This window comes from Cherax quadricarinatus, chromosome 9 (genome assembly GCF_038502225.1).
Source record: "Cherax quadricarinatus isolate ZL_2023a chromosome 9, ASM3850222v1, whole genome shotgun sequence".
Taxonomy (NCBI): Eukaryota; Metazoa; Arthropoda; class Malacostraca; order Decapoda; family Parastacidae; genus Cherax; species Cherax quadricarinatus.
The window spans coordinates 46,089,382-46,115,372 of NC_091300.1; the positions used below are offsets into that span (position 1 = coordinate 46,089,382).

General features: G+C 41.8%; 1 protein-coding gene across 4 annotated transcripts in view; it reads left to right on the top strand.

Moving 5' to 3' along the window:
• The window catches only part of LOC128685937 (large proline-rich protein BAG6), a 264,734-nt gene that overhangs the window by 62,392 nt on the left and 176,351 nt on the right, over positions 1 to 25,991 (top strand). For 2 of the 4 annotated variants that reach the window (XM_070083407.1, XM_070083410.1), the window contains exons 5-6: positions 962 to 1,128; positions 20,195 to 20,361. In XM_070083407.1, the coding sequence (XP_069939508.1) occupies positions 962 to 1,128; positions 20,195 to 20,361 (334 nt within the window). The remainder of the gene's footprint in view (positions 1 to 961; positions 1,129 to 20,194; positions 20,362 to 25,991) is intronic. The other 2 variants (XM_070083409.1, XM_070083411.1) reach the window with 1 other exon arrangement.

Consider the following 25,991-nt stretch of genomic DNA (forward strand, 5'->3'; position numbering starts at 1 on the left):
TTTCTAGATGATCAAAAATCTTTTGGGTAAGGGCATATTTGTAGTTTTTTAAAAGGAATTTAACTCTAGGTCCTGTCTCTTAACCATGAAATAACTTTGTCATCTCTTCTTTTGAACTCTTATATGGATCCTTCCACATCTTTTTCACATTTATTTTAGTGTTTTTGGATACCCCCGTTGCCCATATGTGAAGAAATTTTTTGCTAAAAATTCTAGGTACAATGTGTGTGTTACATCAGTTGTATAAATGTGCTTCAGTATTAAACTTTGTCACAGTCTGACTGCTTTCATCACATGTAAAATTGTTGCTATTTTAATCAATGCCACAGCCTCTTGGTCTCATACCTTTGATATGATTGGTTTCAAGGATTGTATTTATGCAGCCTGAATTGAGGCCAGCCAGACTTCCTTGCTGACCGCCTGATCAACTAGGCCGTTGTTGCTAGTGGCCCTCCAGCCTGTTTGGATATTGCAATCTGGCTCATACTTGAGTTTTGTTTCTTAACCATTTTAGCTGACTAAATCATATTGTTAAACTTCCTTTTTCTCATGTGAACTGCCTTTGATTTAAATTAGATCTTTCTTTGGCTGTAAGACATATTTACTATGTAGAAATGGTTGCAAGGAATCACTGAACTTTGTGCATTATAATCTTGTAAAGATGACATTTTGTTTTTAATTGATCAGGCAAGAGAGAACGACCAGGTAAACGTGTTCTGTATTTAATATAGCTAAGTAGTTGGTGATCTTTAGAGTAAATACCATTTAAATTATATAGCCATTTTAACTCGTGTGAAAGTCTATACGTACTCTCAGATAGTTTCATTAATTACATTTTAATAAATTTTAGTGATGCTATACTTGAAATACATACACCTGTACATGAATGTTAGGTTTCATATATTGTGAGTGTTTTGTATTTGTAATTTTTTTTTATAAATTCCTTTTTTGATTTCTAAAGTTCCTCCAACACAAGGACCGAGTTCTTCTGGGGTACGTCTGAATCAAGCTCGAACTATGCTGGATCGGGCCTCTGCAGTTCTTGACCAGTTGGACCAAAGACTTCGCTTGGGAGAAGAAACTATCCCGTCTGCAGAGTCTACACCAGATAGCGACCAAGCTGCTAGTGTAAGCCAAGCCAGTTGTTATTTCATCTTTGTTTCTTGTTTAGTATGTTTTATTTTATTTTATTAAGATTTTGGTGTTTGGTTTTCAATTGTACATATCCTTCACTTTGAATTATGCAATAGATGCATTCCAAAATAAATAAGAAAAAGGCACAATACCGTGACTGGAACAATACACAAATAACCCGCACATAGGAGAGAGGAGTTTAGTATAATGAGGTTTCGGTCTGACTTGGACCATTTACAAAGTCACACTAACAGAAAGGAGAGAAAGGAACAGTATATTTAGTCCAGCAGACAGGGACAGGACAAGAGAGATAGTAGGAAAGGAAGTAGAGAGGTGGCTGTTTTTGCTGCTGTACTTTCTTTACTACTACTCTTGATCCATCCTTGTCTGCTGACCTATATATACTGTCCCCTTCTCTCCTTTCTGTTAGTGTGACTTTGTAAGTATAATAATTTTATTTTGGCATGATATATGGTTGTACAAGGAATATAAAAAGCCTCTTTGTATGCAGAGATTTTTTCGGGCAACTTAATATTAACTTAAGATTAACAAGGCAGTAACAGTTCATATGGTCATTAGATGAGTTACAGTGAGAACAAGAGAAATGAATATTATTAGGTAATGCTATATGGCTTTAACCCCTTAACTGTCTAAACATAGATCTATGTTCTTACCGCTAGCGCTCCAAACGTAGATCAGCGTTTAATTTTTCCTGCCTCCAAATTTGGCATGATTGACCTGAGATGCCTGGTCAGCATAGAATGGGTCTTAACCCTTGGTGCTTGCAGTACCTTGTGGGAGCACCAGTTCAATTGAGCGCCAGCTAGAGCAAATAGCATGGCAAACATCAGGGATTCACTGATGTCGTATTAACACTCCCCTTTTAACCCTTTGAGGGTCGACAGGCCCTCTCCGAAACTCGTTCTCAGGGTCGGCCAAATTTAAAAAAAAAAAAAAAATTATTTTCTCTTATGAAAAGATAGAGAATCTTTTCCCGATCATAAAGACACCAAAAGTTTGAAATTTGATAGAAAACTTACGGAATTATGCTCTTGCAAAGTTAGCGGTCTCGGCGATGTTTACGCATCGGCGATTTTGCCCACTTTGAGCCCCATTTTCGGCCAATTTCACTGTACTAGTCGACAAAAAACATGAATATTTCGCTAGAACTCCATTTTTTCTATCGAATGGATGCAAGAAACCACTCATTTATGAAATTCAACTATCCAGTACAGTGGTCAGAATTTAGCAATTTTGCCAATTTCACACAAATTTCAAAAGATGCCAATTTCGGAATAGGGTCCAGAATAAACAAGAAAGACATTCCTGGCACTAAAATGACATTTCCTCTAGTCATTAGTCATGTCTCAAGTCCCCTCTTATATTCTTTTGCTTTTCACTTTGAATTTTTATTTTCACAAAAAATATAAGATTTACTGTTATGCAGACTACTGCATTAGTGTAAAAAATGGTATAAATATTATTGGTGCACTTGTGAAAGAATATTAGACTCACCAGTTGACGTGTATTGCACGCTTGGCACGATTTGTTTACTTTTGAAGTTTGGTAAAAATCGAACATTTCTGCTACTTTGAGCTCAATTTCAAGGCACCTTTCTTTGCAAAACCAGTCAAAATCATCTCAATTTCTGTAATATGTCTTCCATTCTATAAAATGAGACCAAGAAAACTAGAATACAACAATAAATACCATACGAAAATACACTGCAAAGTTTTTTTTTCTCATTATGCACTGTGTGCTGCAGGATTTTTTTTAGACTGTGCACACTGACCACATAGACCCATTCTTTCATATGAAGGCCTACCAGCTTTCTCCCACTAGATTTGAGGCCGCTAGAATTTATGAGTACTAGTACGTCAAAAAACCCTACGCGTAAAACGTACTAGTACGACGAAAACCCTCAAAGGGTTAAGAGGAAACTGATGTTGACCTCGAGTTTAGTGACTTTGAGGTGGATGTGGCCACAATTGGTTGAGGAAATATAAAAAAAAAACCTCGATAATAACCCGTGTGCAACATTTGTGCGACATCCTTTCAATTTTGGCACCACTGGTAGTGTCATCCTGCCAGAATGTCTTATAACCTATGCCCTAAGTAAAGAGAAACAATTCTGGAACATGTAATACTTGTTCGGCAGGCAGGCTGGCTGGCCTATTGGCTGACTGGCGGCTGGCTGGCTGGCCAGCTGGCTGGCTGGCCAGCTGCTGGCTGGCTGATTAGCTGTCTGTGTCCGTCTGTCTTTATTTTTTTTTTATTTTTTTACACGGTTTGACAAGGTTAGGTTAAGGATCCCTAGCTTTATTGACAAGCTATTTACAGGTTAAGGATTCCTAACTTTATTGACAAGCTATGAGATGTTACCTACATCAGCTTATTTGAAAGTATTTTTATTGTTATGAAACATACAAGTAGGGAACAGGATGAAGTTGGAGCCATCTGTGGGCCAGCATTTTCATCTGATCAACTGACTTTATCTCGTTGACATCACAATGCTGTACGAATGTGTTTCATACTCGAGTCATCCTGGGTATAAATGATCTCAGATGAAGTGATATTCTGGAGAAGGGCACAGCCAGAGTGAAGTTGCTGCTTTCTGCCCATCTTGTGGTATAGAAACTTGCTTCACGCTGTCCTCGAAGTGGATCCAAGTGTGGTACTTCGACAGTGTTGGCCTTGTACATAACAGTAAGGCCACCCACATCCCTCCTGTGTTGAAGGCTCTGCTGAAATGACAGATGTATCCAGGATTGGTCCAGGTGAGAGATGAGACGTCTTGCTCTGTTCTCTACTCTGTCAAGCAGTTGCAAATGAGAAGGGGGGAAGGCGAACCAAGAAAGTGGAGCATACTCAAGGTGTGAGCATACTTGTGCCTCGTACAAAATCTTGCAACCCCTACTGTCAAACAGATGCGAGATACGGCGAAGTGCTGTAAGCTTTGTCTTTGTCTCTCTCTCTCTCTATCTGTCTCGGTATCTCTCTATCTGTCACAGGTACACATAAATACAATTATGCATAGTATAAATTACCTAGGATAACCCAAAAAATCCAGACAAAGTGCTATAGTGTGCTTGTAGATATAATGCATAATAAGCATGACTGGCAAGTAATAGGCATTTTCATAGGCATTTTCACAGAGCTAGACAGATGGACACAAACGGACAGACAGATACAGACGTGTTTGTGTAACAGTGAAAACAAATAAAGCCAAGGCAGTGCACGATCATCACAGTGGAGTGACACTTGTCTTGCACCAAGCTGGCTGGCTGGCTGGCTGATTAGCTGTCTGTCTCTGTCTGTCTGTATCTATCTATTTCTCTGTCTCTTTCTCTGTCTATATCACAGGTACACACAAATACAATTATATAGTGTAAATTACCTAGGATAACCCAGAAAATATGGACAAAGTGCTATAATGTGCTTGAAATGTTCTGGAAATGGGAAGTACAATGCCTACACTCTAAAGGAGGGGTTTTGGGATATTAGCAGTTTGGAGGGATATGTTGTGTATCTTTATACGTATATACTTCTAAGCTGTTGTGTTCTGAGCTCCTCTGCAAAAACAGTGATTATGTGTGAGTGAGGTGAAAGTGTTGAATGATGATGAAAGTATTTTCTTTTTGGGGTTTTTCTTTCTTTTTGGGTCACCCTGCCTCGGTGTGAGACAGCCGACTTGTTGGAAAAAAAAAAAAGCATGACTGGCAAGTAATACACGTTTTCACTTGTTCAGGAATCAGACGTGACAACTCTGAATCTCTGCAGTGTGTGTAATACCTGTTGGTTCACGAGTCGCTCTCTCGCAGACAGAAAGAGAGAGAAGCAGAGAGACAGAAAGATAGAGAAGCAGAGAGACAGAAAGAGGGAGAAGCAGAGAGACAGAAAGAGGGAGAAGCAGAGAGACAGAAAGAGGGAGAAGCAGAGAGACAGAAAGAGGGAGAAGCAGAGAGACAGAAAGAGGGAGAAGCAGAGAGACAGAAAGAGGGAGAAGCAGAGAGACAGAAAGAGGGAGAAGCAGAGAGACAGAAAGAGGGAGAAGCAGAGAGACAGAAAGAGGGAGAAGCAGAGAGACAGAAAGAGGGAGAAGCAGAGAGACAGAAAGAGGGAGAAGCAGAGAGACAGAAAGAGGGAGAAGCAGAGAGACAGAAAGAGGGAGAAGCAGAGAGACAGAAAGAGGGAGAAGCAGAGAGACAGAAAGAGGGAGAAGCAGAGAGACAGAAAGAGGGAGAAGCAGAGAGACAGAAAGAGGGAGAAGCAGAGAGACAGAAAGAGGGAGAAGCAGAGAGACAGAAAGAGGGAGAAGCAGAGAGACAGAAAGAGGGAGAAGCAGAGAGACAGAAAGAGGTAGTAAGAGGTAGTAAGAGTAGTAAGGATGAATGGGAGGATGTTGGCACCTGGAGAAGAAGTTGATATCCTTGGGGTGAAATTTGACTCCAAACTAACCATGAAGAACCATGTTGTAAATCTTGCAAACAAGGCAGCCAGGAAGCTTACAGCACTTCGCCGTATCTCGCATCTGCTTGACAGTAGGGGTTGCAAGATCCTGTACGAGGCACAAGTACGCTCGCACCTTGAGTATGCTCCACTTCCTTGGTTTGCCTGCCCCCCCTCTCATCTGCGACTGCTTGACAGAGTAGAGAACAGAGCAAGACGTCTCATCTCTCGCCTGGACCCATCCTGGATAGATCTGTCATTTCAGCAGAGCCTTCAACATAGGAGGGATGTGGGTGGCCTTACTGTTATGTACAAGGCCAATATTGTCAAAATACCACACTTGGATCCACTTCGAGGACAGCGTGAAACAAGCTTTATGCCACAAGACGGGCAGAAAGCAGCAACTTCACTCTGGCTGTACCCTTCTCCAGAACATCACTCCATCTGAGATCATACATACCCATGATGACTCGAGTATGGAACACATTCGTACAGCATAATGATGTCAACGAGATAAGCGTCAGTTGATCAAATGAAAATGCTGGCCCACAGATGGCTCCAACTTCATCCTGTTCCTACTTGTATGTCTCATAACAATAAAAATGCTTTCAAATGAGCTGATGTAGGTAACAGCTCTTAGCTTGCCAATAAAGTTAGGAATCCTTAACCTGTAAATAGCTGTCAATAAAGCTAGGGATCCTTAACCTTGTCAAACCCTGTATAGAGATAGATAGTGACTGAGAGAGAGAGAGAGAGAGAGAGAGAGAGAGAGAGAGAGAGAGAGAGAGAGAGAGAGAGATAGTGAAGCAGAGAGAGATAGTGAAGCAGAGAGAGAGATAGTGAAGCAGAGAGAGAGAGAGAGAGAGAGAGAGAGAGAGAGAGAGAGAGAGAGAGAGATAGTGAAGCAGAGAGAGAGAGAGAGATAGTGAAACAGAGAGAGAGAGATAGTGAAGCAGAGAGAGTGAAGCAGAGAGAGAGATAGTGAAGCAGAGAGAGAGATAGTGAAGCAGAGAGAGAGAGAGATAGTGAAGCAGAGAGAGAGAGAGAGAGAGATAGTGAAGCAGAGAGAGAGAGAGAGATAGTGAAGCAGAGAGAGAGAGAGAGATAGTGAAGCAGAGAGAGAGAGAGATAGTGAAGCAGAGAGAGATAGTGAAGCAGAGAGAGAGAGAGAGAGAGAGAGATAGTGAAGCAGAGAGAGTGAAGCAGAGAGAGAGAGAGAGAGAGAGAGAGAGAGAGAGTGAAGCAGAGAGAGAGAGAGAGAGAGAGTGAAGCAGAGAGAGAGAGAGAGAGTGAAGCAGAGAGAGAGAGATAGTGAAGCAGAGAGAGAGAGAGAGATAGTGAAGCAGAGAGAGAGAGAGAGAGAGAGAGAGAGAGAGAGAGAGAGAGAGAGAGAGAGAGAGAGAGAGAGAGCAGAGAGAGAGAGAGAGAGAGAGAGAGAGAGAGAGAGAGAGAGAGAGAGAGAGAGAGAGAGAGAGAAGAGCAGAGAGAGAGAGAGAGAGAGAAGAGCAGAGAGAGAGCGAGAGAGAAGAGCAGAGAGAGAGAGAGAGAGAGAAGAGCAGAGAGGCAGAGAGAGAGAAGAGCAGAGAGGCAGAGAGAGAGAGAGAGGCAGAGAGAGAGAGAGAGGCAGAGAGAGAGAGAGAGGCAGAGAGAGAGAGAGAGGCAGAGAGAGAGAGAGAGGCAGAGAGAGAGAGAGGCAGAGAGAGAGAGAGGCAGAGAGAGAGAGAGAGAGAGAGGCAGAGAGAGAGAGAGAGGCAGAGAGAGAGAGAGAGAGAGAGGCAGAGAGAGAGAGGAAGAGAGAGAGAGGAAGAAAACACCTAGGCTGTGCTCTCGCTGTCACCGGAAGGGGCACACTGCCAACAACTGCCTGCGAGATACCAGGTGTAATTACTGCTACAAGAAAGGACATAAGGAGGACCAGTGTCGGAAGAAAAAGGAACTTGACAGACAGGGCCACCTGTTTAGAGACCTGTTCTCAGAACAAACCAGCAGGATCTCTGAATTGGTGAACACTCTCACACGTCACCCACTTAGCTACTCCTATCCCAGCCCAGCAGGTGGGATTGCGCCTTATACAAGACCACAGACCTACATCCCTGCAGCTGCCTCAGTACCCTACCTCTCTCAAGGGCAGGCACCTTACATTCCCTACACACCCACCACCTCAAGCTGACCATTTCATCATGAGGAGCCAGTCTATCAGCATCCTGTTGGCCAACATTAGAGGTTTCATTACTAATGTTGGAGAGCTCACACATAGTTTTGTGAACACTCGACGTCCCGACATGATAGCTGTTGTTGAAACATTTTTGGATGACAGGACTCCAGAAAATTTTGCAAGAATTGCTGGCTACACCTCATGGATGAGAAGAGACAGGCAAGGGCAAGGAGGAGGTGTTGCTGTGTGCTTCTCTAAAAGTGTTCATGCCCAGCACATTGATGTTGCCACCCCTACACATCTTGAAATGATGTTCTTCAAGCTCTATATAAACACTAGTACCTCTGTACTAGCATGTGCAATGTACAAACCTCAGTGGCAACATGCAGACCCTATCAACTTCCTAATGGAAAATATTGACTCTTCTGCTACAACACAGCTGTCAACATATTATAATTGTTGGTGACCTCAACCAGCACCTTATACAGAGGGACTTTGATGACCTTCTTGCAGTGTTTGACATGAGAAACTTTGTTGATTTCCCTACTCATATCTCTGGCTCCTCCCTTGACCCAGTAGTGAGTGATCTGGCAGAAGGCATAGTCACTTGTCAACCCCTCGGCTATGTTGGATCGTCTGACCACAAGGCTGTTTTTTACGACACTTAAGATCCCAACAGAACGAGGTGAGGAGTCCACACGCACAACCTGGCTATGGGAAAGAGGTAATTGGCCAGCCCTTTGCTCTGAGCTCGCCACCACCGACTGGAATGCTCTTCTCCAAGGGGATGTTGACAATCAAGTGAAAGCCTTCACTGGACACATCCTTAATCTACAACAAGAACACATTCCTCACCGGCAATATGTGACGAAGCCTACAGATCAGCCTTGGTTTGGCTTTCATTGTAGAGAGGCTGCTACTGCTAAGTACAAAGCATGGCGAAGGTATAAGAGACATCCTACCACCTATAACAGGAACTTGCACATGCAATCCTGTAGGCATATGGGTGATGTTCAAAAGTGGGCCATTGCTAAATGGGAGGTGGACACTAAAAGAAAGTTAGCATCAGGTAGGGTAGGCTCCAAAACCTGGTGGTCCCTGGTCAAGGACAGACAAGGTTATCTGCCTGATGAACTTATTCCACCTCTAAATCGACAGGATGGGACCACCTCTACTAGTAGTCAAGAGAAGGCGGACCTCTTTGCTGAACACTTTGCTACCAAAATGCAAGTTCCTGATCCAGCAAGGGACCCTCCTTGGCTAGCTGCAAGAACTGTGTCAAAACTGTCAGTGGTGACAATAAGGTAGGAGGAGGTGCATTTCCTACTTAAATCGCTTGACCAAGAAAAGGCTGTGGGCCCAGACGAGTTGAGCCCAAGATTGTTGAGAAGATGTGCAGACCAGCTAGCAGAACCTCTAACTCGCATCTTTCAGCACTGCCTAGTACAGTGTAAATGGCCCTCTCTATGGAAAGAGGCGAATGTAGTCCCTGTTCACAAAAAGAAGAGCAGAGCAGAAATCAGCAACTACAGACCAGTGTCACTCCTGTCAATCACTGGTAAGATCCTTGAGACAATAATCTCAAGACAAATGACAGTTTTTTTTGACTAGCACTCACTACTTTGTGATCGTCAATATGGCTTCAGGAAAGGTTACTCTGTTGCTGATCTGTTGTTAAACCTCTCTACTAAGTGGCACCAGTCACTGGATGAATCCAAAGTCAGCTCTGTGGTAGCACTGGACATTGCTGGCGCTTTCGACCGGGTGTGGCACCAGGGCCTCTTAGCAAAACTTCAAGCACTGGGAATTGCAGGCTCTACGCTATGTCTCCTCAGTGACTACCTTCATGGTAGATCTCTAAGTGTAATTCTCAATGGAACGGAATCAGCAAGACGTCCTATTGGGGCAAGTGTTCCACAAGGAAGCGTGCTGGGTCCATTGTTATGGAATGTCTACTTCAACGACCTTCTTCATCTCATCCCAGAATCACATGCATATGCAGACGACTGTACACTGACATTCACTTATCCAAGAGAAGAAATGCCAGCTGCTCTAAGCTACATCAATCACCAGCTGAGAGCTATATCAGCTTGGGGAAATAGATGGCAAGTAACATTTGCACCTGAGAAAACGCAAACGATGACCGTCTCTAGGCACCATGATGGTAATGCTGGTGCAGTAGTAAGGATGAATGGGAGGATGTTGGCACCTGGAGAAGAAGTTGATATCCTTGGGGTGAAATTTGACTCCAAACTAACCATGAAGAACCATGTTGTAAATCTTGCAAACAAGGCAGCCAGGAAGCTTACAGCACTTCGCCGTATCTCCCATCTGCTTGACAGTAGGGGTTGCAAGATCCTGTACGAGGCACAAGTACGCTCGCACCTTGAGTATGCTCCACTTTCTTGGTTTGCCTGCCCCCCCCCTCATCTGCGACTGCTTGACAGAGTAGAGAACAGAGCAAGACGTCTCATCTCTCGCCTGGACCCATCCTGGATAGATCTGTCATTTCAGCAGAGCCTTCAACATAAGAGGGATGTGGGTGGCCTTACTGTTATGTACAAGGCCAATATTGTCAAAATACCACACTTGGATCCACTTCGAGGACAGCGTGAAACAAGCTTTTATGCCACATGACTGGCAGAAAGCAGCAACTTCACTCTGGCTGTACCCTTCTAAAGAACATCACTCCATCTGAGATCATACATACCCAGGATGACTAGAGTATGGAACACATTGGTGCAGCATAATGATGTCAACGAGATAAAGTCAGTTGATCAAATGAAAATGCTGTCCCACTGATGGCTCCAACTTCATCCTGTTTCCTACTTGTATGTCTCATAACAATAAAAATGCTTTCAAATGAGCTGATGTAGGTAACAGCTCTTAGCTTGCCAATAAAGTTAGGAATCCTTAACCTGTAAATAGTTGTCAATAAAGCTAGAGATCCTTAACCTTGTCAAACCCTGTGTAAAAAAAAAAAAAAAAAAAAAAAAAAAAAGACAGAAAAAGAATGAGTGCATGAGAGAGGACAGGCGCAGAGTTATGTAAACAAACCAGGCGAAGGTAAGTTTTGTAAACAAAGTGTACACATCTGGTTTGTATACAAGTTACATTGTGTACGGGTTGTCTCTACATTGATACGGTAGAATAAAGAAGAACACTCCCATTCTCATGTAACATCATTTTGAGAAGAAATGATGCTCTGAGTGAAGGCAATGGAAATAAGTCACTCTGACTTTTTTGGGTTATCCTAGGTTCTCTACACATATGTTATGTATGATAATCTATGTAACTGTATTTGTGTATACCTGAATAAACTTGCTTACATACATACGAAAGGAATAATTTTCTACAGTTACCCCCCCAGTAACACATTTTCTCTTATGTTAGATTAGAGAAAATGTTATTCTTGGCATCACTTTACAAGTTATCTGGCTACCACATCTCATATTTATGTTTATTTATTCTATTGTGGGGTGTATTTATCATCTTTTTATGTTATGTATCATGTTTATTATATAATTTTGAAAAAATATCATAGATGGATTAATGAAAATGTGTATTTAATGTAATATACGACATTTAAATGAGACTCGATGATTATTATTATCATTACTAATATGACGTCTGGAGACATAAGACACTCTTACTGATTTTAATGTGTACCTGCATGCCAGCACAGTATGTAAGTTTATTTAAGTACAGGTATACATAAGTATAATTATCAGAGTATATACAAATATGAAATAACTTTTAAAAACATTTGAAATTTTGGAGTTTCCAGACAAAATGGAGAGACTTAGTGCTTACTGAGCTCACGAAGAATGTAAACAAACAAGGTGGGGCGCGGTGACCGTATTAGAAAGTCAGGTGGGGGGAGCCGTATAGCGAGTTTTGGTCATAATTTGAAATGACCGTATTAGTGGAACGCCGTAAAGTGAAACGCCGTAAAGCAGGGCCTTCCTGTGTATATATATATTTTTTTTATTATTATCACACTGGCCGATTCCCACCAAGGCAGGGTGGCCCGAAAAAGAAAAACTTTCACCATCATTCACTCCATCACTGTCTTGCCAGAAGGGTGCTTTACACTACAATTTTTAAACTGCAACATTAACACCCCTCCTTCAGAGTGCAGGCACTGTACTTCCCATCTCCAGGACTCAAGTCCGGCCTGCCGGTTTCTCTGAACCCCTTCATAAATGTTACTTTGCTCACACTCCAACAGCAAGTCAAGTATTAAAAACCATTTGTCTCCATTCACTCCTATCAAACACGCTCACGCATGCCTGCTGGAAGTCCAAGCCCCTCGCACACAAAACCTCCTTTACCCCCTCTCTCCAACCTTTCCTAGGCCGACCCCTACCCCGCCTTCCTTCCACTACAGACTGATACACTCTTGAAGTCATTCTGTTTCGCTCCATTCTCTCTACATGTCCGAACCACCTCAACAACCCTTCCTCAGCCCTCTGGACAACAGTTTTGGTAATCTCGCACCTCCTCCTAACTTCCAAACTACGAATTCTCTGCATTATATTCACGCCACTCATTGCCCTCAGACATGACATCTCCACTGCCTCCAGCCTTCTCCTCGCTGCAACATTCATCACCCATGCTTCACACCCATATAAGAGCGTTGGTAAAACTATACTCTCATACACTCCCCTCTTTGCCTCCAAGGACAAAGTTCTTTGTCTCCACAGTCTCCTAAGTGCACCGCAAACTCTTTTCCCCTCATCAATTCTATGATTCACCTCATCTTTCATAGACCCATCCGCTGACACGTCCACTCCCAAATATCTGAATACATTCACCTCCTCCATACAATCTCCCTCCAATCTGATATTCAATCTTTCATCACCTAATCTTTTATATATATATATATATATATATATATATATATATATATATATATATATATATATATATATATATATATACAGTGGACCCCCGGTTAACGATTTTAATCCGTGCAAGAGGGCTCATCGTTATGCGAAATAATCGTTATGCGAATTAATTTTCCCCATAAGAAATAATGGAAATAAAATTAATCCGTGCAAGACGCCCAAAAGTATGAAAAAAATTTTTTTTTACCACATGAAATGTTAATTTTAATACACACAAACTGAAAAAGGCATGCACAATTACATGACACTTACTTTTATTGAAGATCTGGTGATGATTGATGGGATGGGAGGAGGGGAGAGCATTATCTTCTTACTGTTTAGAAGGGGAATCCCCTTCCATTAGGACTTGAGGTAGCAAGTCCTTTTCTGGGGTTACTTCCCTTCTTCTTTTAATGCCACTAGGACCAGCTTCAGAGTCACTGGACCTCTGTCGCACAACAAATCTGTCCATAGAGCTCTGTACCTCCCGTTTCTTCAAGACTTTCCTAAAATGGGCCATAACATTGTCATTGAAATAGTCACAAGCACGGCTTGCAACAGCTGTGTCAGGGTGATTTTCATCTATAAAGGTTTGCAGTTCAAACCACTCTGCACACATTTCCTTAATCTTTGAAGTAGGCACAATGGATTCCACAACTGGCATAGGCTTCTCAGGGTTAGCCCCAAACCCTTCAAAATCTTTCTTAATTTCCATACTAATTCTCACCCTTTTTACCACAGGGTTGGCACTAGAAGCTTTCTTGGGGCCCATGGTCACTTATTTTCCAGAAACACCACCGAAAACACTGTAATAATACGAAATATTCCGAGTGTATGCTTGGATGTTACCGCGGAGGCTGGCTGGTAAACAATGGGACGGCCGGCACATGTGAGGGCACATTGGACGCGTCTCGGACGAAAATCGGTATGCGGGTTTTTAATCGGTATGCGGGGCAAAAATTTTGCGATAAAAGTAATCGTTATGCGGAAAAATCGCTATGCGATGCCATCGTTATGCGGGGGTCCACTGTATATATATATATATATATATATATATATTATACACACACACACACACACACACACACACAGTGGACCCCCGCATAGCGACCTTAATCCGTGCAAGAGGGCTGGTTGTTATGCGAAATGTTCGGTATGCGAATGAATTTTCCCCATAAGAAATAATGGAAATCAAATTAATCCGTGCAAGACGCCCAAAAGTATGGAAAAAAAATTTTTTTACCACATGAAATGTTAATTTTAATAAACACAAACTGAAAAAGGCATGCACAATTACATGACACTTACTTATATTGAAGATCTGGTGATGATTGATGGGATGGGAGGAGGGGAGAGAGAGTGTTAGTGTTTAGAAGGGGAATCCCCTTCCATTAAGACTTGAGGTGTCGAGTCCTTTTCTGGGGTTACTTCCCTTCTTCTTTTAATGCCACTAGGACCAGCTTCAGAGTCACTGGACTTCTTTCGCACAACATATCTGTCCATAGTGGCCTGTACCTCTCGTTCCTTTATGACTTCCCTAAAGTGTTTCACAACATTGTCAGTGTACAGGTTGCCAACACGGCTTGCAATAGCTGTGTGAGGGTGATTTTCATCCATGAAGGTTTGCACTTCAAGCCACTTTGCACAGATTTCCTTAATCTTTGTAGTAGGCAACTTCTTCAATTTCTCTCTCCCCTCCTCTGAACCAGTTTCCTGAGGTCTGGCCTCTTGCTGTTGAAGTTGATCTATCAGCTCATCAGTGGTTAGTTCTTCATTGTCCTCCTCCACCAACTCTTCCACATCCTCCCCACTAACCTCCAACCCCAAGGACTTTCCCAATGCCACAATGGATTCCTCAACTGGCATAATCCTCTCAGGGTTAGCCTCAAACCCTTCAAAATCCCTTTTGTCTACACATTCTGGCCACAGTTTCTTCCAAGCAGAGTTCAAGGTCTTCTTAGTCACTCCCTCCCAAGCCTTACCTATAAGGTTTACACAATTGAGGACATTAAAGTGCTCTCTCCAAAACTCTCTTAGTCAGTTGAGTTTCTGAGGTCACTACAAAGCACCTTTCAAACAGAGCTTTTGTGTACAGTTTTTTGAAGTTTGCAATAACCTGCTGGTCCATGGGCTGCAGGAGAGGAGTGGTATTAGGAGGCAAAAACTTCTCCTTAATGAATTTCATGTCCCCATAAAGTCGCTCTGCCACGTCTGTAGGATGACCAGGGGCATTGTCTAACACCAGGAGGCACTTAAGTTCTAATTTCTTTTCAGTTAGGTAATCTTTCACATTGGGGGCAAATGCATGGTGTAACCAGTCATAGAAAAAGTCCCTAGTGACCCATGCCTTACTGTTTGCCCTCCACAGCACACACAAATTCTCCTTGAGGACATTCTTTTGCCTGAACGGTCTGGGAGTTTCAGAGTGATACACTAATAAAGGCTTCACTTTGCAATCACCAGTAGCATTGGAACACATCAACAAAGTAAGCCTGTCTTTCATAGGCTTATGTCCTGGGAGTGCCTTTTCCTCCTCAGTAATGTAGGTCCTGCTTGGCATTTTCTTCCAAAACAGGCCAGTTTCATCACAATTAAACACTTGTTCAGGTTTCAGTCCTTCACTGTCTATGTACTCCTTGAATTCCTGCACATATTTTTCAGCTGCTTTGTGGTCTGAACTGGCAGCCTCACCATGCCTTATCACACTATGTATGCCACTACGCTTCTTAAATCTCTCAAACCAACCTTTGCTGGCCTTAAATTCACTCACATCATCACTAGTTGCAGGCATTTTTTTAATTAAATCCTCATGCAACTTCCTAGCCTTTTCGCTTATGATCGCTTGAGAAACGCTATCTCCTGCTAGCTGTTTTTCATTTATCCACACCAATAAGAGTCTCTCAACATCTTCCATCACTTGCGATCTCTGTTTCGAAAACACAGTTAAACCTTTGGCAAGAACAGCTTCCTTGATTGCCTTTCTGTTGCCCACAATAGTAGCGATGGTTGATTTGGGTTTCTTGTACAACCTGGCCAGGTCGGCGACACGCACTCCACTTTCATACTTATCAATGATCTCTTTCTTCATCTCTATTGTAATTCTCACCCTTATTGCTGTAGGGTTGGCACTAGAAGCTTTCTTGGGGCCCATGGTCACTTACTTGGCTGATAAAATCACCAAAAACACTGTAATAATACGAAATGTTCCGATTGTATGCTTGGATGTTACCGCGGAGGCAGGTTGGTAAACAATGCCACCAGCGGCACATGTGAGGGTGGCTAAGGGCGCACATTGGACGCGTCTCGGACGAAGAGCGGCGAGCGGGTTTTTGAGCGGTATGCGAGGCAAAATTTTTGCGATAAAAGCGAGCGGTATGCGGATTGTACGTTATGTGATGGCGACGGTATGCGGGGGTCCACTGTAAATCTATAGGGGAAGGAAGGAGGGGTAGGGGTCGTCCTCGAAAGGGTTGGAAAGAGGGGGTAAAGGAGGTTTTGTTGGCTTGGGGCTTGGACTTCCAGCAAGCGTGCATGAGCGTATTAGATAGGAGTGAATGGAGGCGAATGATATTTGGGACCTGACGATCTGTTGGAGTGTGAGCAGGGTAATATTTAGTGAAGGGATTCAGGGAAACCAGTTATTTTCATATAGTCGGACTTGAGTCCTGGAAATGGGAAGTACAATGCCTGGACTTTAAAGGAGGGGTTTGGGATATTGGCAGTTTGGAGGGATATGTTGTGTATCTTTATACGTATATGCTTCTGAACTGTTGTATTCTGAGCACCTCTGCAAAAGCAGTGATAATGTGTGAGTGTGGTGAAAGTGTTGAATGATGATGAAAGTATTTTCTTTTTGGGGATTTTCTTTCTTTTTTTTTTGGGTCACCCTGCCTCGGTGGGAGACGGCCGACTTGTTGAAAAAAAAAATATATATATATATATGAGTAGTGGGGGGGTTGAAGAGGGCTGGAATAGTTTTAAAAATGCAGTATTAGAATGTGGGGCAGAAGTTTGTGGTTATAGGAGGGTGGGGGCAGGAGGAAAGAGGAGTGATTGGTGGAATGATGAAGTAAAGGGTGTGATAAAAGAGAAAAAGGTAGCTTATGAGAGGTTTTTACAAAGCAGAAGTGTTATAAGAAGAGCAGAGTATATGGAGAGTAAAAGAAAGGTAAAGAGAGTGGTGAGAGAGTTCAAAAGGAAAGCAGATGAAAGAGTGGGAGAGGCACTGTCAAGAAATTTTAATGAAAATAAGAAAAAATTTTGGAGCGAGTTAAACAAGTTAAGAAAGCCTAGGGAAAGTATGGATTTGTCAGTTAAAAACAGAGTAGGGGAGTTAGTAGATGGGGAGATGGAGGTATTAGGTAGATGGCGAGAATATTTTGAGGAACTTTTTAATGTTAAGGAAGAAACAGAGGCAGTAATTTCATGCACTGGTCAGGGAGGTCTACCATCTTTTAGGAGTGAAGAAGAGCAGAATGTAAGTGTGGGGGAGGTACATGATGCATTACGTAAAATGAAAGGGGGTAAAGCAGCTGGAACTGATGGGATCATGACAGAAATGTTAAAAGCAGGGGGGGATATAGTGTTGGAGTGGTTGGTACTTTTGTTTAATAAATGAGGGGAAGGTACCTAGGGATTGGCAGAGAGCGTGTATAGTCCCTTTATATAAAGAGAAAGGGGACAAAAGAGACTGTAAAAAATATAGAGGAATAAGTTTACTGAGTATACCAGGAAAAGTGTACGGTAGGGTTATAATTGAAAGAATTAGAGGTAAGACAGAATGTAGGATTGCGGATGAGCAAGGAGGTTTCAGAGTGGGTAGGGGATGTGTAGATCAAGTGTTTACATTGAAGCATTTATGTGAACAGTATTTAGATAAAGGTAGGGAAGTTTTTATTGCATATATGGATTTAGAAAAGGCATATGATAGAGTGGATAGAGGAGCAATGTGGCAGATGTTGCAAGTATATGGAATAGGTGGTAAGTTATTAAATGCTGTAAAGAGTTTTTATGAGGATAGTAAGGCTCAGGTTAGGGTGTGTAGAAGAGAGGGAGACTACTTCACGGTAAAAGTAGGTCTTAGACAGGGATGTGTAATGTCACCATGGTTGTTTAATATATTTATAGATGGGGTTGTAAAGGAAGTAAATGCTAGGGTCTTCGGGAGAGGGGTGGGATTAAATTTTGGGGAATCAAATTCAAAATGGGAATTGACACAGTTACTTTTTGCTGATGATACTGTGCTTATGGGAGATTCTAAAGAAAAATTGCAAAGGTTAGTGGATGAGTTTGGGAATGTGTGTAAAGGTAGAAAGTTGAAAGTGAACATAGAAAAGAGTAAGGTGATGAGGGTGTCAAATGATTTAGATAAAGAAAAATTGGATATCAAATTGGGGAGGAGTAGTATGGAAGAAGTGAATGTTTTCAGATACTTGGGAGTTGACGTGTCGGCGGATGGATTTATGAAGGATGAGGTTAATCATAGAATTGATGAGGGAAAAAAGGTGAGTGGTGCATTGAGATATATGTGGAGTCAAAAAACGTTATCTATGGAGGCAAAGAAGGGAATGTATGAAAGTATAATAGTACCAACACTCTTATATGGATGTGAAGCTTGGGTGGTAAATGCAGCAGCGAGGAGACGGTTGGAGGCAGTGGAGATGTCCTGTCTAAGGGCAATGTGTGGTGTAAATATTATGCAGAAAATTCGGAGTGTGGAAATTAGGAGAAGGTGTGGAGTTAATAAAAGCATTAGTCAGAGGGCAGAAGAGGGGTTGTTGAGGTGGTTTGGTCATTTAGAGAGAATGGATCAAAGTAGAATGACATGGAAAGCATATAAATCTATAGGGGAAGGAAAGAGGGGTAGGGGTCGTCCTCGAAAGGGTTGGAAAGAGGGGGTAAAGGAGGTTTTGTGGGTGAGGGGCTTGGACTTCCAGCAAGCGTGCATGAGCGTGTTAGATAGGAGTGAATGGAGACGAATGATACTTGGGACATGACGATCTGTTGGAGTGTGAGCAGGGTAATATTTAGTGAAGGGATTCAGGGAAACCGGTTATTTTCATATAGTCGGACTTGAGTCCTGGAAATGGGAAGTACAATGCCTGCACTTTAAAGGAGGGGTTTGGGATATTGGCAGTTTGGAGGGATATGTTGTGTATCTCTATACGTATATGCTTCTAAACTGTTGTATTCTGAGCACCTCTGCAAAAGCAGAGATAATGTGTGAGTGTGGTGAAAGTGTTGAATGATGATGAAAGTATTTTCTTTTTGGGGATTTTCTTTCTTTTTTTTGGGTCACCCTGCCTCGGTGGGAGATGGCCGACTTGTTGAAAAATATATATATATATATATATATATATATATATATATATATATATATATATATATATATATATATATATATATATATATATATATATATATATATATATAATATATATAACATATATATATATAATATATATAACATATATATATATATATATAACATATAACGGTGGGAGACGACCGACTTGTTGAAAAAAAAAAAAAAATATATATATAATATATATATATATATATATATATATATATATATATATATATAATATGATTATGTATATATATATTATATATATACTTTTTTTTTTTTTTTCAAGTCGGCCGGTCCCCCCAGTATTCGATATTAATCACCACTAGTTGCAGGCAATTTCTTTACCAAATCGTCATGCAACTGCCTAGCCTTTTCACAAATGATCGCTTGAGAGATGCTATCTCCTGCTATCTGTTGTTCATTTATCCACACCAATAACAGTCTCTCAACATTTTCTAACACTTGCGGTCACTGTTTCGTAATCACAGTTGCACCTTTTGCAAGAACATCTTTTTTGATTTCCGTTTTCCTGGTCACTATAGTAGAGATGGTTGATTGGGGTTCATTATACAACCTAACGAGCTCCGACACGCGCACTCCACTTTGTTACCTTGCAATTATCTCTTTCTTCATTTCATAAGTCATTAGCGCGCTTTTTCTCGAAGGGTTGGCACTAGAAGCTTTCTAGGGGCCCATGGTGACTTATTTTGCAGAACAAGCACCAAACACAGAGATAATATGGAACGTGCCGAATGTATCCAGAAGCGCGCACCCTGGCTGGCTTGTAAACACTGGCACACATGGGGCAGTTCAGGCCACATGTGGACACGTCTCGTACGAATTATATCGAATACCGAGGCAAATTTTTTGCGATGTAATGCATCGAATACCGGATTTATCGAATACCAATGCCATCGAATACCGGGGGTCCACTGTGTGTGTGTGTGTGTGTGTGTGTGTGTGTGTGTGTGTGTGTGTGTGTGTGTGTGTAAAATAAACTTCCTCCATCCCCCTCAGACACAGGAATTTTAATTTCTGGGTATGCCATGCCATACTTCAGGGGGTTAATGTTCACCTCCACCTTAAGCACCTTCCTTCCAACCCATCTATTAGTACATATCCATGTTGGGAATTAATAAAAATTCTTAAACTGTAATGTATATGAGTATCCCATTACATGGGTTATTTTTAAGTTATGCATATTTTACATTTCAGGTAGCTGAGCCAGTAAGAGATTCAGGTGTTATGGAAACTGATTCTGTTTGTGAAAACAGACCAGATAATGCTACACCGGATGAGAGTGTGACTACAGCAAGAAGTGCAACCAACCCACCTGTTGAGGAGATGGAAGCACTGTACTCAGAAATGGATGCTCTTAATAAGTATGTTATAACATGGATTTTAATTACATTTTGTTAGCATTTTTAGGCAGGTAATACACCAAGCATGTATGTGCTCCACTTTGAAACCTTTAACAGGTATGTTGTGTAATTCTTAAATTCTTTATTATACTAAGCTGTGTGGTGGGAAATTGGGCTTTATGTAGATTAACTGAAGTTTTCACAGGTCTGATTCAAGATGTGATGTATTAATAGGTGAACATATTGGGTCATGTGTACAAAATTAATGTTTTTTTTTTTTTCAACAAGTCGGCCGTCTCCCACCGAGGCAGGGTGACCCAAAAAGAAAGAAAATCCCCAAAAAGAAAATACTTTCATCATCATTCAACACTTTCACCTCACTCACACATAATCACTGTTTTTGCAGAGGTGCTCAGAACACAACAGTTTAGAAGCATATACGTATAAAGATACACAACATATCCCTCCAAACTGCTAATATCCCGAACCCCTCCTTTAGAGTGCAGGCATTGTACTTCCCATTTCCAGGACTCAAGTCCGGCTATATAAAAATAACCGGTTTCCCTGAATCCCTTCACTAAATATTACCCTGCTCACACTCCAACAGCTGGCCAGGTCCCAAATACCATTAGTCTCCATTCTCTCCTATCGAACATGCTCATGCTTGCCTGCTGGAAGTCCAAGCCCCTCGCCCACAAAACCTCCCTTACCCATTCCTTCCAACCTTTTTGAGGACGACCCCTACCCCGCCTTCCTTCGCCGACACGTCAACTCCCAAGTATCTCAAAACATTCACTTCTTCCATAGTCTTCCTCCCCAATTTGATATCCAATTTTTCTTTATCTAAATCATTTGATACCCTCATCACCTTAATCTTTTCCATGTTCACTTTCAACTTTCTACCTTTACACACACACTCCCAAACTCATCCACTAACCTTTACAATTTTTCTTTAGAATCTCCCATAAGCACAGTATCATCAGCAAAAAGTAACTGTGTCAATTCCCATTTTGTGTTTGAATTTTTTTTTTTTTTTCCAACAAGTCGACCGTCTCCCACCGAGGCAGGGTGACCCAAAAAAAAGAAAGAAAATCCCCAAAAAGAAAATACTTTCATCATCATTCAACACTTTCACCACACTCACACATTATCACTGCTTTTGCAGAGGTGCTCAGAATATAACAGTTTAGAAGCATATATGGTATAAACCTTGGTAATAAATACCGACAAGTTGGTTTAGAAAGACACGTAAGCAAACACTATAACATATTTATTAGAAAACGTTTCGGTCCTGGGACCTTGATCACTTCTAACATACAGAGGTAGAAAGACATTATATATTGGCGGAGAGTGAGATGTGACGCACGTGACCTGAATTTCCAACCTGAATGTCAAAAACAAAAGCATGGCTTCCTTCGATGTCACAGCCCTCTTTACCAACGTTCCTACTGACGCTGCAATCAACATTCTGAGACAGAGGCTCACTGAAAACCACGACCTCCCTTTACCTCTTCTAGATTTCATCGATCTAGTGGAACTGTGTGTTAATTTCAACTTCTTCAAGTATCAGGACAACTGTTACAAACAATGCTTTGGAATGGCAATGGGCAGCCCGCTCAGTGCTGTGCTTGCCAACCTCTTCATGGAAAACTTGGAGACAGAGAAATTCAGCACCCTCATTCCCAACACCGTTACCTGGCTAAGATACGTTGATGATATATTGGTTTTCTATCCAAGACGTCTCAATATCCAGGCCCTTCTCAACAAGATCAATGCAGTTGAACCATCAATAAAGTTTACACTTGAACTCGAAAATGATGGCAAACTTCCTTTCCTCGACGTTCTACTGTGCAGATCTCCCGACAGTGACAAACTTCTCTTCAAAGTGTATAGAAAACCTACCAACAAGGACGATCTTATACACTTTTATTCACACCAAGATACCCGCACTAAGAGAGGAGTCCTCATTGGCTTCTTCTTGAGAGCTCTTCGCATCTCCAGCCCTTGTTTTCTAGAAGAAGAATGCACTTACATAACACAAGCCTTTACACGTCTTCAGTTCCCATCTTTCTTCATCCGAGATTGCAGACTCAAGGCACAAGCTATCCTCAACAAACCGCCCATGGAACAGCCCCCTAAACAGTTCATAGTATACTCCCATGTGGCGATGTTGCCACGAATACTCGCCGGGCACTTGCTATGAGTAACATCAACGTTTCCACCATAAACACATCCTCTATCAAAGACCTCACTACTAAACGCAGCCCCACACCTCTAACTTCTACAGCAGGCGTCTACACTATCCCCTGTGGGTTCTGTCCCAAGAAATATGTAGGCGAGACAGGCAGAGATCTTGCAGTCCGCCTGAATGAGCATCGAAATGCCTCTAACAGAGACAATGTAAGGTACGCCTGTGTCCTCCACAGAGACTCCACGGGGCATTTGATGAACTGGAACGAGGCACAACTCGTTCTCACCGAACCAGACCTCAGACGCCGACGGTGCCTAGAAGCCTCACTAATCACCGTCACCGACACTATAGAACGCAACACTGGAAACTACAAAATTTCAAAAACATTGGCATACATGATACTTAAGCAGTACCAACCCAACAACACAGGAGTCACATGATTTCATCGTCTACTGGTCCTCATCATAGGCAGAGGTTGTTTTGATAAGGACCTGCCTCGCATGGGCCAGTAGGCCTTCTACAGTGTTCCTCCATTCTTATGTTCTTATGACATTCCTCAGGTCACGTGCGTCACATCTCACTCTCCGCCTATATATAATGTCTTTCTACCTCTGTATGTTAGAAGTGATCAAGGTCCCAGGACCGAAACGTTTTCTAATAAATATGTTATAGTGTTTGCTTACGTGTCTTTCTAAACCAGAAGCATATATGTATAGAGATACACAACATATCCCTCCAAACTGCCAATATCCCAAACCCCTCCTTTAAAGTGCAGGCATTGTACTTCCCATTTCCAGGACTCAAGTCCGACTATATGAAAATAACCGGTTTCCCTGAATCCCTTCACTAAATATTACCCTGCTCACACTCCAACAGATCGTCAGGTCCCAAGTATCATTCGTCTCCATTCACTCCTATCTAACACGCTCACGCACGCTTGCTGGAAGTCCAAGCCCCTCACCCACAAAACCTCCTTTACCCTCTCTTTCCAACCCTTTCGAGGACGACCCCTACCCCTCTTTCCTTCCCCTATAGATTTATATGCTTTCCATGTCATTCTATTTTGATCCATTCTCTCTAAATGACCAAACCACCTCAACAACCCCTCTTCTGCCCTCTGACTAATGCTTTTATTAACTCCACACCTTCTAATTTCCACACTCCGAATTTTCTGCATAATATTTACACCACACATTGCCCTTAGACAGGACATCTCCACTGCCTCCAACCGTCTCCTCGCTGCTGCATTTACCACCCAAGCTTCACATCCATATAAGAGTGTTGGTACTACTATACTTTCATACATTCCCTTCTTTGCCTCCATAGATAACGTTTTTTGACTCCACATATACCTCAACGCACCACTCACCTTTTTTCCCTCATCAATTCTATGATTAACCTCATCCTTCATAAATCCATCCGCCGACACGTCAACTCCCAAGTATCTGAAAACATTCACTTCTTCCATACTCCTCCTCCCCAATTTGATATCCAATTTTTCTTTATCTAAATCATTTGATACCCTTTGATACCCTCATCACCTTACTCTTTTCTATGTTCACTTTCAACTTTCTACCTTTACACACATTCTCAAACTCATCCACTAACCTTTGTAAAACCTTTTGTAATTTTTCTTTAGAATCTCCCATAAGCACAGTATCATCAGCAAAAAGTAACTGTGTCAATTCCCATTTTGAATTTGATTCCCCATAATTTAATCCCACCCCTCTCCCGAACACCCTAGCTTTTACTTCTTTTACAACCCCATCTATAAATATATTAAACAACCATGGTGACATTACACATCCCTGTCTAAGACCTACTTTTACCGGGAAGTATTCTCCCTCTCTTCTACACACCCTAACCTGAGCCTCACTATCCTCATAAAAGCTCTTTACAGCATTTAGTAACTTACCACCTATTCCATATACTTGCAACATCTGCCACATTGCTCCTCTATCCACTCTATCATATGCCTTTTCTAAATCCATAAATGCAATAAAAACTTCCCTACCTTTATCTAAATACTGTTCACATATATGTTTCAATGTAAACACTTGATCTACACATCCCCTACCCACTCTGAAGCCTCCTTGCTCGTCCGCAATTCTACATTCTGTCTTACCTCTAATTCTTTCAATTATAACCCTACCGTATACTTTTCCTGGTATACTCAGTAAACTTATTCCTCTATAATTTTTACAATCTCTTTTGTCCCCTTTCCCTTTATATAAAGGGACTATACATGCTCTCCGCCAATCCCTAGGTACCTTCCCTTCTTTCATACATTTATTAAACAAAAGTACCAACCACTCCAACACTATATCCCCCCCTGCTTTTAACATTTCTGTCATGATCCCATCAGTTCCAGCTGCTATACCCCCTTTCATTCTACGTAATGCCTCACGTACCTCCACCACACTTACATTCTGCTCTTCTTCACTCCTAAAAGATGGTATACCTCCCTGGCCAGTGCATGAAATTACCGCCTCCCTTTCTTCCTTAACATTTAAAAGTTCCTCAAAATATTCTCGCCATCTACCTAATACCTCCCTCTCCCCATCTACTAACTCCCCTACTCTGTTTTTAACTGACAAATCCATACTTTCCCTAGGCTTTCTTAACTTGTTTAACTCACTCCAAAATTTTTTCTTATTTTCATAAAAATTTCTTGACAGTGCCTCTCCCACTCTTTCATCTGCTCTCCTTTTGCACTCTCTCACCACTCTCTTCACCTTTCTTTTACTCTCCATATACTCTGCTCTTCTTATAACACTTCTGCTTTGTAAAAACCTCTCGTAAGCTACCTTTTTCTCTTTTATCACACCCTTTACTTCATCATTCCACCAATCACTCCTCTTTCCTCCTGCCCCCACCCTCCTATAACCACAAACTTCTGCCCCACATTCTAATACTGCATTTTTAAAACTATTCCAACCCTCTTCAACCCCCCCACTACTCATCTTTGCACTAGCCCACCTTTCTGCCAATAGTCGCTTATATCTCGCCCGAACTTCCTCCTCCCTTAGTTTATACACTTTCACCTCCCTCTTACTTGTTGTTGCCACCTTCCTCTTTTCCCATCTACGTCTTACTCTAACTGTAGCTACAACTAAATAATGATCCGATATATCAGTTGCCCCTCTATAAACATGTACATCCTGGAGCCTACCCATCAACCTTTTATCCACCAATACATAATCTAACAAACTACTTTCATTACGTGCTACATCATACCTTGTATATTTATTTATCCTCTTTTTCATAAAATATGTATTACTTATTACCAAATTTCTTTCTACACATAGCTCAATTAAAGGCTCCCTATTTACATTTACCCCTGGCACCCCAAAATTACCTACTACTCCCTCCATAACATTTTTACCCACTTTAGCATTGAAATCCCCAACCACCATTACTCTCACACTTGATTCAAAACTCCCCACGCATTCACTCAACA